This window comes from Ovis canadensis, chromosome 7 (assembly GCF_042477335.2).
Source record: "Ovis canadensis isolate MfBH-ARS-UI-01 breed Bighorn chromosome 7, ARS-UI_OviCan_v2, whole genome shotgun sequence".
Classification (NCBI taxonomy): domain Eukaryota; kingdom Metazoa; phylum Chordata; class Mammalia; order Artiodactyla; family Bovidae; genus Ovis; species Ovis canadensis.
The window spans coordinates 39,975,020-39,991,502 of record NC_091251.1 but is presented as its reverse complement, the minus strand read 5'-3'; the positions used below and the strand labels follow the sequence as shown (position 1 = coordinate 39,991,502).

The window sequence follows — 16,483 nt, the reverse complement described above, 5'->3', positions numbered from 1 at the left end:
GTAACTATATGAGGTGATAAGATGTGACATTATCGTGGTGATAATTTTACAGCACATATGTATATCAACACTTGAAACTTATACAACATTACACGTTAATTATACCTCAGTAAAATGGGAGGGGAAAAAAGGATAGCATTGGAGAAACAGAAGTGGTATGAGCCTTCAGAGTTAGGAGACTATAAATTTTGGTCTTGCTATCGGAGTGGTGACATTGTTCCTCATTTTAAAATAATAATTCACATTGAGAATATTAACATGTCTTCCATTTAAATACTTGCCATTTCTTTCTTTACATTTCTTTTAAATAATTTCCACTCCCCATACATCACATTGCTTAGGTTAATTTATACCCCTTTAATAGAATCAGGAAATTTAATATTATAGCAAAAAGGAACTTTGTTTTATCTGTTCCTGTTCGTCCCATTCTATCAGCACATGTTTGATAAAGACACTGAGGCCTATGGAACTTAAGGCGGTGCCCAGAGTCCCATAGCTAGTGGTTGAGTCAGCAGGAGAAGTGAAGTAAATGAGCTTTCCACCTCCTGGTCCAAAGCAGAGGGGCCCAGATCTGACCCACCGCTTGTTTTTGAGTGACTTCTTTAAGAATGATCCTTACATTTTTTAATGGTGGAGGAAAAAAATCAAAGATGAACAGTGTTTTCGATAAGTGAACATTATATGAAATGCAAATTTCAGTGTCTACAGACTTTTACTGGAACACAGGCACACTTACTATGTATGTATTCTTTATGCTTACATTTGTCAGCAGAGTGGTTGCAGTAGAGACTGTATGGTCCCCAAAGCCTAAAATATTTCCTCTCTGGCTCTTGGCTTTAAAAAAAATTAATCTGCAGCTAAATAAGGGCCTTAATAGCAGTCCCAGCCTGAATGCCTGGGGTCATTCTGCTTTGTGGATGCCAAGTTTCCACCAATTAGTAACTGTTATAGTTATCACCCCTACATACTAATGAAAAGCTACATCTCCACTGAAAAAGCCTGATTAAAGTAACTTCTTGAGAGTGACACTGCAGATCAGATTCAAAACTGAAAACAGAACAGTCCTGCAACATTTAAGGCTGATCAAAATATCATGCAGCACTGCCCTCGTCCCTGACCTTAGTGTTCACAACCACCAGAGGAAAGAAGCCTTCTGAGCTGGTATGGTGGTCAGCGCACGCAAGCGTGGATGCTAAGTCACTTCAGTCGGCCTTTTTGTGACCCTATGGACTGTAGCCCGCCCACCTGGCTCGTCTGTCAATGGGATTCTCCAGGCGAGAATACTAAAGTGGGTTGCCATGCCCCCCTCCAGGGATCTTCTGGACCCAGGGATGGAACCCGTGTCTCTTATGTCTCCTGCACTGGCAGGTGGGTCCTTTACCACTAGTGCGAGCTGGGAATCAGTAACAAGATGCAAACTTTAAATCAGTAGAACTTTCTCCTGAATGGACATCTTACTTAGAACAAAACATAGGAATCAAATTGTAGCATCTAAGGAAGGGGGAGGATTGGAGGTGGGGAGACTTATGGCCCAAGGTGTAAAAACTGCTAATGCAGAAAATAATCTAAAGGAACTATCCCGATGTTTAAAAATTATAATTTAAAAAACAAAGAAGCATGTAAATATTTATATATTTTATTGTGTGTTTATATAAATTTTATATAAAATACATGCTATTTATATATGATATATGAATATATTTATAGTATAATATGTATAAACATGTATGTGTATATATATATATATATATATATACACACACACACAAATACATATACCCCATTAAAGGTTAGTTCAAGATAAAGGCCTTGTTTATGTGATGATATGTTTCAAAAGCCTAAAAATACTTATAGACAATAAACCAAAGTTTATCCTAATACTGGCAGGGAAGGGTATAAGAAAACTTATATATGTGGTAGTGCTATTTATTTCCAAGTTGTAGTACTAATTCAAATTTTTTAAAAAAACAACTTTAACTCCAATAATAGAGAAATGATTAAATAAATTTTAGGATACAATGTTCAAGAATACTACACATTCACTTAAAATACATCCAGAGGAATTTGTAACACCATGAACAAGCAATGTAAGAGTAATAAGTAAAGGAGAAAAAAAAAGGTATAAAATCTATGCTTACAAGTTAAAAATAATCCCTCACTGAAAATAAGTCCTACAGGATGAAAAATACAAAGATGATTTATCAAATTTTTACAGTTGTTGTCTTTGTTTGCTGAGGTTATTAATTATTTCTTTTTAATTTAATTTCTTTCAATTTAACTACATATTTCAAATTTTCTAAAAGGATTATATATGATTTCTATAATTGAAATAAAGTAAAAATAGGAAATAATTTAATTTACAGGGAAAAGGAAAACCAGGAATATATAGTTTAGCCAATGGGTTAAAAAACACATAAACCCAGAATTTTTTTAAAACACAGAAGAAAAAGAAAGACTTTAAGTTCATTTCAGCACTGTGACATGCCAGACCTCCTGCTGCAGCAAGCGCAACTTAGTCTGACCAGTAGATGTCACTGTTACACTTCTTGCTTTGAGTGTATCTCATGCATTGGAGAAGGAAATGGCAACCCACTCCAGTGTTCTTGCCTGGAGAATCCCAGGGAAGAAGGAGCCTGGTAGGCTGCCGTCTATGGGGTCGCACAGAGTGGAACAGACTGAAGCGACTTAGCAGCAGCAGCAAGATACACAACTGCTTTTTAGATAAAGTGAGGTTTTTAAAAAATGTCAAAAGCCTTTGACTGTGTGGATCACAACTAACTGTGGAAAATTCTGAAAGAGACGGGAATACCAGACCACCTCACCTGCCTCCTGAGAAATATGTATGCAGGTTAAGAAGCAACCATTAGAACTGGACATGGAACAAGACACTGGTTCCAGATCAGGAAAGAGATATGTCAAGGCTGTATACTGTCACTCTGCTTATTTAACTTCTATGCAGAGTACATCATGGGAAACCCTTGTCTGGATAAAGCACAAGCTGGAATCAAAACTGTCAGGAGAAATATCAATAATTGCAGATATGCAGATGACACCACTGTAATGGCAGAAAGCGAAGAAGAACTAAAGAGGCTCTTGATGAAAATGAATGAGGAGAGTGAAAAAAAATTGGCTTAAAACTCGACATTCAGAAAACTAAGATCATGGCATCTGGTCCCTTCACTTCATGGCAAAAGATGGGGATACAATGGAAACAGTGAGAAACTTTATTTTGGGGGGCTCCCAAATCACTGCAGATGGTAACTGAAGCCATGAAATTAAAAGATGCTTGCTCCTTGGAAGAAAAGATATGACTAACCTAGATAGCATATTAAAAAGCAGAGACATTATCTTGCTGACAAAGGTCTGTCTAGTCAAAGCTATGGTTTTTCCAGTATCATGTACGGATGTGAGAGTTGGACTATAAAGAAAGCTGAGTGCCGAAGAATTGATGCTTTTGAGCTGTGGTGTTGGAGAAGACTCTTGAGAGTTCCTTGGACTGCAAGGAGATCCAACCAGTCCACCCTGAAGGAAATCAGTCCTGAATATTCATTGGAAGGACTGAGGCTGAAGCTGAAACTCCAATACTTTGGCCACCTGATGCGAAGAACTGACTCATTTGAAAAGATCCTGATGCTGGAAAGACTGAAGGCAGGAGGAGAAGGGGACAACAGAGGATGAGATGGTTGGATAGTATCACTGACTCAACGGACTTGAGTTTGAGTAAGTTCTGGGTGTTGGTGATGGACAGGGAAGCCTGGCAGGCTGCAGTCCATGGGGTCGCAAAGAGTCAGACATGACTGAGTGACTGAACTGAACTGAGGTTAAAAAAAACTACAAATTTCCAGTTCATCTCATGAAGGGTTGTAGTTTTTACATCCCTCAGCTTCATTCCAAACCTCCTTTTACAATAACTGAGATGTCCCATGTTTTTCTAAAATGACATACAATGACTGTGGCTTTATGATGATGAAAAGTACAAGGTTCCTGTGCTCTTGGATGCCTGAGAAAATTGTCACCCATGTGAATATTACAGGCCACAACTTGTCAAAGACATACTTCCAGGCTTGAAAGTAATGAATTGGAAGGTGTTAAATGAAATCAGGAACACAAAACTGTAGTAAGTATTAAAGTTAATGGCAGGGGTAGGAGGGGTGGTTGCGGTGAGGAAGCGTCTCTTGGACTCCTAAAGCTCAGTCCCATCTCTGACAGAAAATGGGCAAGTGAAGGGGGGCGGTAACAACTGTGACAGTCTACAATGTGAAAGTCAAGTGGGCCTTAGAAAGCATCACTACGAACAAAGCTAGTGGAGGTGATGGAATTCCAATTGAGCTGTTTCAAATCCTGAAAGATGATGCTGTGAAAGTGCTGCACTCAATATGCCAGCAAGTTTGGAAAACTCAGCAGTGGCCACAGGACTGCAAAAGGTCAGTTTTCATTCCAATTCCAAAGAAAGGCAATGCCAAAGAATGTTCAAACTACCGCACAACTGCACTCATCTCACATCTTAGTAAAGTAATGCTCAAAATTCTCCAAGCCAGGCTTCAGCAGTACATGAACTATGAACTCCCTGACGTTCAAGCTGGTTTTAGAAAAGGCAGAGGAACCAGAGATCAAATTGCCAACATCTGCTGGATCATGGAAAAAGCAAGAGAGTTCCAGAAAAAACATTTATTTCTGCTTTACTGACTATGCCAAAGCCTTTGACTGTGTGGATCACAAGAAACTGTGGAAAATTCTGAAAGAGATGGGAATACCAGACTACCTGACCTGCCTCTTGAGAAATCTGTATGCAGGTCAGGAAGCAACAGTTAGAACTGGACATGGAACAACAGACTGGTTCCAAATAGGAAAAGGAGTATGTCAAGGCTGTATATTGTCACCTTGCTTATTTAACTTCTATGCAGAGTACATCATGAGAAACGCTGGGCTGGAAGAAGCACAAGCTGGAATCAAGACTGCAGGGAGAAATATCAATCACCTCAGATATGCAGATGACACCACCCTTATGGCAGAAAGTGACGAGGAACTAAAAAGCCTCTTGATGAAAGTGAAAGAGGAGAGCAAAAAAGTTGGCCTAAAGCTCAACATTCAGAAAATGAAGATCATGGCATCCGGTCCCATCACTTCATGGGAAATAGATGGGGAAACAGTGGAAACAGAGTCAGACTTTATTCTTTTGGGGCTCCAGAATCACTGCAGATGGTGATTACAACCATGAAATTAAAAGACGCTTACTCCTTGGAAGAAAAGTTATGACCAACCTAGATAGCATATTCAAAAGCAGAGACATTACTTCGCCGACTAAGGTCCATCTAGTCAAGGCTATGCTTTTTCCTGTGGTCATGTATGGATGTGAGAGTTGGACTGTGAAGAAGGCTGAGTGCCAAAGAATTGATGCTTTTGAACTATGGTGTTGGAGAAGACTCTTGAGAGTCCCTTGGACTGCAGGGAGATCCAACCAGTCCATTCTGAAGGAGATCAGCCCTGGGATTTCTTTAGAAGGAATGATGCTAAGGCTGAAACTCCAGTACTATGGCCACCTCATGAGAAGAGTTGACTCATTGGAGAAGACTCTGATTGGGGGAAGGAGGAGAAGGGGAGGACCGAAGATGAGATGGCTGGATGGCATCACGGACTCAATGGACGTGAGTCTGAGTGAACTCCGGGAGATGATGATGGACAGAGAGGCCTGGCATGCTGCGATTCATGGGGTCGCAAAGAGTCGGACACGACTGAGCGACTGAACTGAACTGAACAATGTGGAAGTAGGTAAAACCCAGCCCTCTGCTTTGTATAGGTCAGTCAGCGCTTCTGTGTCAATGAAGCCGTAAAAGAATGGGAAAGAGAAAGCTGTTTTTTTAACAGGTCATCCAGTATTTGGCAGATTTCCTGCCAAACTGTTCACCTGTTATTTGAGTGGCTGCAGAGAAAGGAAGGTGTAGGAATGTGGAAGACAGGCTATTTGAATTTCACTGGAGGATCCAGATCGTATCAGTCAGTTACTGTATGTTCTCAAATTTTTAGAAGATTATTAGGAGTGGCAAATGGTGTCTCACACAATAAGGTTTAGGCTGCAAAGCGGTGTTAGCAGAGTACTCTATAAATGCTCAGATATTTACACGACTGTGTAAACACAGTCACTTGCTAGTGCACAAATTTCAAATCAGCAACGTGTATCTGTTTTCTGCAGCTGATTGATTTTTAGACAATGACCCTCACACAAAAGACAGCTTTAGCTGCCTCGCAGACACACTTTATGTTAAATGCATATTAAATGAGTCTCTATTATATACAAAGAGTCATAGCACAAACACAAAGGTTTCTACTCACATGGAGATCCAAGTGCAATTCATTTCTGTTGGGTTTCTCTCTTTCCTCATGGAGCAGAAATGGACAGGCTGGCCCTGCTCTGTAAGCCAGGACCCATGCACCTCCATCTTTGCTGGGAAGGTCCTTAGCTGTTGTCTGCTCACTGAAGCCGTCCCGGGCAAAGCCCTCAGAGGAGATGCCTAGACCAAAGCAGAGAAGACCATGAGTGACACACAGTGGTGACAATCCATCAAGCCAGCCATTTCTGGGGACTCTTATGTGGGCCACTGCATACTACCTCTTACTTCCCTTTCTAGGTTATATTTTTAGGGTTTGCTTTCCCCCAAAAGTGCTTAAGTATTCTTTCTGCTTATCTTAAGTATTCTTGCTTATCTTAAGTATTCACACTCAGAATGAATTAAAATATATGCCCTCGTATCCAAGGCATATAAAAAATACGTCTGTTCGCTGTACTCAGTGCTCCCTATTCCTGCTTACCAGTCAGGCTATACAGATCATTCTCTCTGAGAACAGAATCAGAGGACAGGCTGCAGGACAGAAGTCAGGAGTCCTGGACTCCTGACTTAGAAGCTGGCTTTACTTGCAAAAGGTATCACCTGAACAAAGTCACTAGTGTGTATTCTTCGAGGGCAGGAACTGCATCCGCTTCATCTTCATTTCTGGGGATAGCCGGCCTTTGGTCAGTGTGTTGAATGAGTGACACCCACGTGAGTGCACTACTTGGAACTCACTTTCCTATCTCCAGAATGAGAGTATTAAGCTAGCTCTTCTTTGAATTATGTTCGGGCAATAATAGTCAACTATGTGTCAGGCACGGTTCTTAACCCTGTTCTTTGGTTTTCAAAATAACTCTATAGGTAGGTATCATTAGGGTTCTCATTTTAGATGGGAAAACTGAAGTGCAAAGATGTTCAGCAAATTGCTTAAGATCAGTAAATGATAAAGCCAGGAACTGAACCCAGGCAGTCAAATACAGGCAGGTGTGCTCTTAATGACTAGACTCCATGGTCTCTGCCTGACATTTTTGAGATGGCGATACCTCTCCTACAATAAAAGGACTTTGTGGTCAAGTGAGCATGTAGCTTTTATCCCCAGAGCCACGACTCATGTTAGAATACTAAAGACCTTGAGGTGTCCTTTAGTAAAGAAACTTAACTCTATATAATAGGATTTTCCAAACTTAGTTGACCACAGAATCCAATTAAAGGGATACCCATTAAACATGTCACAAGCCACCAGTGTTCCATTTGAATAGAGTTTGGAAATGAGCCGTAATGTCCCACAGGGCTCTCAGGTTCCTAGACCTTTTCTAGTTCCTGGTAAGCAAACTTGGCAAAATATTAAGCAACCAGGCAGAAGTTAAGAGTTTAGGCTCAGTGTACTTTTGCAATAGAGATGACTGCTGGATATGTGATAGGGTGTTTATTACACATAATCCTTGTAACAGTGTCTCTTTGGCAGGGATCCAATGCCACCCAATGACTTCAGCCATGCTGAACACCTGACTTACAAGTAATCTGAGCCACGAGTAAGTCAGCAAACAAAAGGACTGTGGGATAACACACTTCTCCTTTATATTAGAGTAGCATTTCAGGAGAAAATTTGCAAACACCCAAGGTTTTGCTTTCTGTTTGCCTGTTGGGTCGGTTGGTTTCTAATCACACTTTAAAACTGAAAGATGATACAGGTCACAGTGTCTCTACAGTTGCCCTCTGGCAGGCTGTCCCCAAAACACTGCAGTGAAAACCAAGAAAATGAAGGTCCAGGGCCTTGGGCATCTACTCTGCAGACATGCGCATCCAGAAGGCTACAACTAAGCTCTTTCTTCACCTGAGTTAGGTGTCTTAGAATGAGGGTCTTTTCAGGAACTTGGCCTCATTCTTTCCACAAGCCTCTTCCTACCTAGTGTCTCCAGACAGACTTTCTTCTGGGCCCTTGTTGAGGGCCTCATGTGCTACAGAGTGGCCCCCACTCCTGCTCAGAAGACAGGGAGGAATAATGCCTAAAAGAACCTCAGAGAGGAGACAGTCTACTAAGCTCCTCCTGTATACTCATGGTGACCCCAATAAGAGGGCAATGCCGGCCATGCTTTAAGAGATGAAGAGACTAAAGTGTGGACCCCTTTTCATTTCCATTTATAAAGCTTATCCCTCTCCTAGAATATTTCTGTTTAGATAAGTTCTATTTATTTAGCTCATCCCCCCTCATTTTTAGCAAGAAAAGAGAACATAAGCCTTTTAAAATTTATGGTGTACTCTAACCTAGTTACTTTGTCTTCAAAATGTATTCATTACTAATCACACCTCTCATTTCAAACCCTCCACTTTCCACTTTTATTTTGGAATAGCTTCTGGCTTTGGGTACAGTTTACACAGTTTGACAAAACAACATAAAACATGCTGTATACATCACAAAGAACATGCTGTGCACAACTAAGGTAAGACACCTTGATCATCAAAGGCACATTGTCTGGTGAGTGGTTCATCATTTAGGTATATGAGAGTGGTAAATTCCCACAAGGATAAGGACCTCGTGTCCTTATATAAAATATAGACGCCCATGGAAATGCATCTACACACCTTTCGTGGCTGTCCACCACTGCATGAAGCAGGTGTGGGGTGCAATCTAGCTCACTTTACGCAGAGGGAAAGACAATGTGAAGTTTAGGCAGAAACAATGGAAAGTAAGTTCATATTAGAAACAGTTTTAATTATGAAGGACCAGTTTTTAATACCTAATTTTAACCAGACAATATCCCTATGAAGCAAACACTCAGGGTAAAACTATGATGGGTAGTAATCTGGGGAAAGGTTGTTAGGACAGGAAAGACCAACAGCAGAAATAGGTAACAAAACAGTTCTCAAAAGTCTGACAAAGTAGGCGAGGACACAAGACAAATTCACCATTGGAACGGACATAAACTAATAAATTCTTCTATTATTTTTATCAAAGTATAATTGATATACAATGTTGTATTAATTTCTGCTGTAGAGCAAAGTGATTGAGTTATTCATATATGTATATATTTTCTCTTTTTTTTCTTGTCAAAGAAGACAATAGTTTAATGAAGAACAAATTTTTATTTTGGACCATCTATTTTCTTATTCATTCATATAAAAACACTCTTGAAGTGTTTGTTTTCTGTCCAGCTAACTGATATTAGATTCTCACTGATTTTATCTTCTATGGTTATAGGCTTATTTGTTTTTGCATAATATCCCTGGGGATTCCCTGGCGGTTCAGACGAAAAGAATCCACCCCCGCCCCCCAAAGCAGGAGAGGTGGGTTTGACCCCTGGGTCTGGAAAATCCCCTGGAGGAGGAAATGGCAACCCACTCCAGCACTCCCGCCCGGAGAATCCCATGGACAGAGGAGCCCAGCAGTCCACAGTCCCCGGTGTCACAAAGAGTTGGACACGACCGAGCCGCTAACACACTGCATTTTCATATATTCTAAAAATTATATTAGTTTGAATCTACTTACAAGTATCAGGAACCACTATTTAAGATGTCTCACAAATCTGCCATTTATCTATTTCTTATTTATGTATATGTGCTCAGTTGTGTTCCACTCCCTGCGACCCCATGGACTGCAGTCCGCCAGGCTCTGCTGTCCCTGTGACCCTCCTTCAAGAATACTGGAGTGGGTCGCCACCTCCTCCCAGGGATCCGAACCCGCACCTCCAGCATTGTAGGCGCAACCCTTACCGCTGAGCCAGCATGGATAGCCCATTTATTTTTTATAGTAGGAACACTGCAGGGAGGTTGGTTGGTTGCTGGCATTGATAAACAGCTTAAGGATTCATCCTTCTGGCTTTCTATTACATCATTATCATAGGCTGGCATTTTGTTTCTTGCCTCCAAGATGCCTGTTCCATCTCTAGGCATGAGGAGAAAAGTCAGTGCCAGAGCTGTTGTTACCATTTAGCAGGAAAGAGAAACGTTTCTAGAAATCTCTTGTCAGGCTTCTGCTTTAGTCTCATTGCCTAGAACTGAAAATATTCTTTTCCATTATGGTTTGTTACAGGATATTGAATATAGTAAGGACCCTGTGCTATACCTTAGGATCTGTATATCCATTCTGTGTATAATGGTCTGCAAACCCCAACCTCCGATTTCATTATATTTATTATAGAATGGATAAACAACAAGGTCCTACTGTATAGCACAGAGAACTGTAGTCAATATGATAAGCCATAATGAAAAAGAATATTAAAAAATAATGTATATATATATATGTGTGGTATATATTAAACTCAAGTCTGAAAAGTTTTAATAATATCAACTCATTTTCTGAACAGTCAAAAATACAGCATATGTCTATGCCTACTAAAATAGGCATGTCTATACTACTCTCTTCAACTGAATATATTTAATATAGAGAGATAAAAACTATCTGAAATTAGGTAAGTATATTCTGTCACAACAGTCAAATATCACTTAAATTTCTAATGCAAATAGATTTTGAGGTGTTAGATTTTCATGGAACATTTTACAAAAAGCTTAAAACAGCCTTATCAACATAATCATGTCTTCCCCCTTTCATGTGCACAGACTATAAATCTAATTTTTCCTCAGTATTTATTAGTTATTTTGTTTCTCAAAATCATTTCAGCAGCTTGATGGACCACACATACACACACAGGTTAATTCCACAATTGACCATCTGTTAATACAACATACAGCACAGTCACAGTACAGGAAGGGCAACTTACCTTGGGACCACTTTGAAAGTCTGTGTTTTTCCCATATGAGCTGCACTTCCTGATGCTAACCTACAACATCAAACTGGGATTTTGCTGTCAATTATCAGTACAAAGGAAGCAGACGGAAAAGAAAAGTGATGTGCCATTTAAAACTGGAGGCGGTCTCCACAGCCCAGCTTCCCCAGTGGAGTGAGTCTCCCTACCTAAGATATACTGGTTTATTGTTCCCACATCTTTACTCTCTCACTTCACTGTGATTATTCACCCAAGGCCTTTCCAGTTGCTTTTGTAGCTTCTCCCACTGATGCAGATGTCATATATTTCCCCAGGTCCATGGACACCGAGTCCCTGGATGCTGGATGTGGCCCTGTGACTTGTTTGGGGAAAATGAACGTGGCCGATGTGACAGTGTGCCAGTCCTGAGCCAAGACCTGAAGAGGCGTTGTGTGTTTTAACACGCTGCCTTGTGTTTCTGCCATTACCAGAAAATAAGCACGTCTAGGGGGCCTGGACTTAGACACAGAGCAGACCCAAACCCTGTGAGCCAGCACAGCTGAACTCAGATCAGATCAAGTGAACCTTGCCAACTCTTAGACCAATGAACGAAAACAATAAATATTTGCTCTGAGCCACCAAGATTTGAGTTTTGTATGTTGAAATAGCTGCCTTATACACTCTATCATCTGTCCCCACCAGAAACACCATACCTATTTTTTTTAAAAATCAAACCATTTCAGCTGAGAGGACTAAAAGGCTACAATATGTTTCTTTTATAATTTGTACTGAAAATATTCACTGTATTAGGTTTTGAAAATATCAAGTGAAAAATCACAGCATGCCCATAATCTTATTCATACCACAATCTACACACAAACTACATTTCATTAAAAACGATAACCTTATTTACCAGGCATTGGTTTTAATTTTCACACACACACACACACACACACACACACACACACACACACACCCCAATGTCCAAAGAGAAGTATGCAAACATACTGTATAATCAGATCTGGACAAAAATCTCTAAGGAACAAAATTACAGTGGCTTTCAGCCTTTCTCCTCTAATTTGCACATCATACTGAGCCCTCACTTGACAGCAGTGATGGAGTATTATGCCTCCAAAAGGAGAAGAGAAAGAAAAAACCCTCAGCCTGAAACTCTCATGAGTTTTGTTCCTATGCTGTAGCTCCCAAGGCAATCCATCATACTTGACTTAAAATAAGTCCAAAGAGGTGAAATTTTCTCAACCGTGAATATCAGAACTGATATGTAAAGGGAAACAGGTTGTCTTCCGTTATGTTATTCAAACATGTACTTACAAGCAAGAGAGACAGCTATCTAAATGTGCAGCTAATGGAAAGTGACATTGTTAAATACTTGTAAAGAGGGTATGTGCCTGTGTGTAATTATTCATGTCTATGTCTAGGAAGATGGAGCTTTGGCAAAAGTCTCATGGCTGGTATCTGTCAATTAGAGATCAATCCTAGGCAATCCCACTGTCCCAGTTTTCATTCCTTGTAATATTGAATGATATAATGTCATTAAACCAGCCAGGCAGACACAACTCTGAGAAAGCATCTTACTAATCCAGCTCAGCCTCTAACTCTCCTCATAAGAAGTACATAGAGAGAAATGATGAGCGCAGACAGACAGGTGGACAGTGTCCAGAGGCAAAGAAGGCTATGGTAGATCCAGAAGTAAGACAGATGGAGGAGTAGGCATATCAGTTTCAGAATCTATGAAGAAAGCATCCAAGTCCATCGAACAAATGCAGTGTTATTTGGATCTTTAAGATTATGTGCAAATTCAAACAAAATATAATTTAGAGTTAGAAGGGATCTTATTTATCTCCCCTCCCTATTGCTCATTTTATAGTTGAGGGAATAGAAACCCAGGAAGATTGTAATATTTCTGACATACCCAGATAGTGGCAAAGGCAGAACTAAAATCCAGGTTCCAGGGAAATCTTTCATGCTGTTTAGAGGAGGGCATTATTGTCAATTCCCAGATGGGAATACGGAAGTCTGAGGAAGAAGGAGATCTGAATGGTTTGATAGCTGGGATTGAGTCTTAACTGTGACCTTTACTAATTGTTTTGATGTTAGTGGAATTACGAGACCTCCTTGAATCTTTATTTCCTCATTAGTAAGATGAACATAATACAAATATGCCTAATATTGAGCTGTGCTCAAAGTCGTTTTCCTGCGGAAACCTTTTCATGGACTCAGGGTGATCAATTGATGGAGTATGAAAACAAGATCCTATTTTAATTTAAAAGGAAGAAGAAGAAGAAAGCTGTTTACAACAAAAGCATATTACACATCACATACTTGTGTTAAGGGCTATTCTTTTTTTGTCAAAGAAGATACAGGGAAGAAAAATTAAGCTCATAAGAATTCACAGTAGCACTCCAGTGCAGCAGATCCCAAATCTGTTCGAGTTCTAAAAATAGACTTCACATCATCAAATGCAATAGCTCTCAGAAAGTGGCTGATCATCTCTAGAAAGTGCAGCTCCTCGGGGCACTTCATAGACACACTATGACACATTTTCCCGAAGTTCAAACACAGGAGACTAGAGCATGACTGAAATTATGTATAGGCATCGCTATAGATGACATCGCTTTTTAAAGAGGCACATCAAATCTATTTTTATGATTAGTACATTAACCTCCTTCCATGACCTTTTACTGTAGAGACTACAAATGTTAGATGAGAAGCAAATGTTACTCACTCCAGGAAGCTGAACCGTGGCTATAGTTATACTGGATATTTTAACACCTGAAAACAGCGACGTGTATTTAAAAAAGCACAAATGCTGCCGAGTCACTCTGCTTTAGAAATGATACAAGGGAGGAGGAGGAGAACTTAAGTAAGGTTTGGTGCAGAAAAGATCAAGAAAGGGTCAAATCTGGAAGGCTGTAAGGTTCACTGAGATATTAAGAGCCTCTGTCCATTCGCATATAGTAAATGCTAAAGAAACTGATATTGGTACTTCAAATGCCTAGGTTATCAATACATTTTGGTCTGCTTGGTCATGAGGAATATACTTGCTTATTAAAAAAATATTACTGAAGAACAAGAATAAATGTGTTTCTTACAGTATTCATTATAAATAAATTTGAATAACCTTTCTTTTCTTTTTAGTCACATTGCCCCAGTTATTATGGGGATATTTCTACCAGTGGGAAACCCAACTCTTGAAGAGATATGACATAATTGCTAATTATCTTAATAGCCAAGGTTATACAAAAACTAAGCCTTGAATGATAAAATATATAATCAAAGTTTTTTTAAAATCTCTCTAAAAAGAAATGATCTTGAGAAATTCACAAAAAAATGAATACACATAAAAGAGCAATACAATGAAAAAAAAAGAAGGCATATATGCTAATTCTAGAGGTAAACATTTATGATATTAAGAACAAAATATGGTTTTGAGTGTCCTTATAAAGCAAGAATGAAGCTGCATTTAGTTATCTCACCTCTATTACCAAAAAGAAGAATCACTAATTCTGTGGGCGGACAAAAGTTTTTCTAATATTAAATTCTGAAAGAAATTGCTAGATTACAGAATTCCCACCTAAGCCTTTTCACTCACTATACAGTCAGCAAAAAACAAGACTGGGAGCTGACTGTGGCTCAGATCATGAGCTCCTTATTCCAAAATTTAGGCTTATATTGAAGAAAGTAGGGAAAACTACTAGGCCATTCAGGTATGACCTAAATCAAATCCCTTATGATTATATAGTGGAGGTGACAAATAGATTTAAGAGAGAGAGTGCCTGAAGAACTATGGGTGGAGGTTTACAACATTGTACATGCGGTGGTGACCAAAACCATCTCCAAGAAAAGAAATGCAAGGAGGCAGAGTGGCTGTCTGAGGAGACCTTACAAATAGCTGAGAAAAGAGGAGAAGCAAAAGGCAACGGAGAAAAGGAAAGATACATCCAACTGAAGGCAGAGTTCCAGAGAATAGCAAGGAGAAGGAAGAAAGCCTTCTTACGTAAACAATGCAAAGAAATAGAGGGAAACAGTAGACTGGGAAAGACTAGAGATCTCCTCAACAAAGCAGAGATACAGAGGGAATATTTCATGCAAAGATGGGCTCAATAAAGGACAGAAAAAGCAAGGACCTAATAAAAGCAGAAGAGATTAAGAAGAGGTGACAAGAATACACAGAAGAACTATACAAAAAAAAAAAAAAACGTTTTAATGACCTAGATAACAAAGGTGTGGTCACTCACCTAGAGAACACATCCTGGAGTGTGAAGTCAAGTAGGCCTCAGGAAGCGTTACGACAAACAAAGCTAGTGGAGGTGATGGAATTCCAGCTAAGCTATTTCAAATTCTAAAAGATGACGCTGTTAAAGTGCTCCATTCAACATGTCAGCAAGTTTGGAAAACTCAGCAGTGGCTACAGGACTGGAAAAAGTCTGTTTTCATTCCAATCCCAAAGAAGGGGAATACCAAAGAATGTTCAAACTACCATACAATTGTGCTCATTTCACATGCTAGCAAGGTAATGCTCAAAATCCTTCTAGCTAGGCTTCAACAGTACATGAACCAGGAACTTCCAGATGTACAAGCTGGATTTAGAAAAGGCAGAGGAACTAGAGACCAAATTGTCATCAACTGTTGGACCATAGAAAAAGCAAGGGAATTCCAGAAAAACACCTGTTTTCATTGAGTATGCTAAAGCCTTTGACTGTCGATCACAACAAACTGTGAAAAATTCTGAAGGAGATGGGAATACCAGACCACCTTACCTGTCTCCTGAGAAACCTATAAGCTGGTCAAGAAGCAACTATTAGAACCAGACAAGGAACAAACAATGGTTCAAAATTTGGAAAGGAGTATGTCAAGGATGTATATTGTCACCCAGTTTATTTAACTTGTGTGCAGAGTACATCATGTGAAATGCCAGGCTGGATGAATCACAAGCTGGAATCAAGATTGCCAGGGGAAGTATCAACAACCTCAGATATGCAGATGATACCACTCTAATGACATAAAGTGCAGAGGAACTAAAGAGCCTCTTGATAAGGATGAAAGAGTAGAGTGAACAAGCTGACTTAAAACTCAACATTCAAAAACAAAGATCATGGCATCCGGTCCCATCACTTCATGGCAAACAGACGGGGAAAAAGTGGAAACAGTGGCAGCTTTTACTTTCTTGGGCTCCAAAATCACTGTGGACACTAACTGCAGCCACAAAATTAAAAGATGCTTATTCCTTGGAAGAAAAGCAATGACAAGCCTAGACAGCATATTAAAAAGCAGAGACATCACTTTGCCAACAAACGTCCATATAGTCAAAGCTGTGGTTTTTCCAGTAGTCATATACAGATGTGAGAGTTGGACTAAAAAGAAGGCTCAGTGTCAAAGAATTGATGCTTTTGAACTATGGTGCTGGATAAGACTCTTAGGAGTCCCTTGGAA

The 16,483-nt window shown here is 39.7% G+C and overlaps 1 protein-coding gene across 1 annotated transcript in view; it reads right to left on the bottom strand.

Moving 5' to 3' along the window:
* The window catches only part of FMN1 (formin 1), a 435,744-nt gene that overhangs the window by 331,341 nt on the left and 87,920 nt on the right, over positions 1 to 16,483 (bottom strand). The window contains exon 2 of the mRNA XM_069595979.1: positions 6,331 to 6,509. Within this exon, the coding sequence (XP_069452080.1) occupies positions 6,331 to 6,509 (179 nt within the window). The remainder of the gene's footprint in view (positions 1 to 6,330; positions 6,510 to 16,483) is intronic.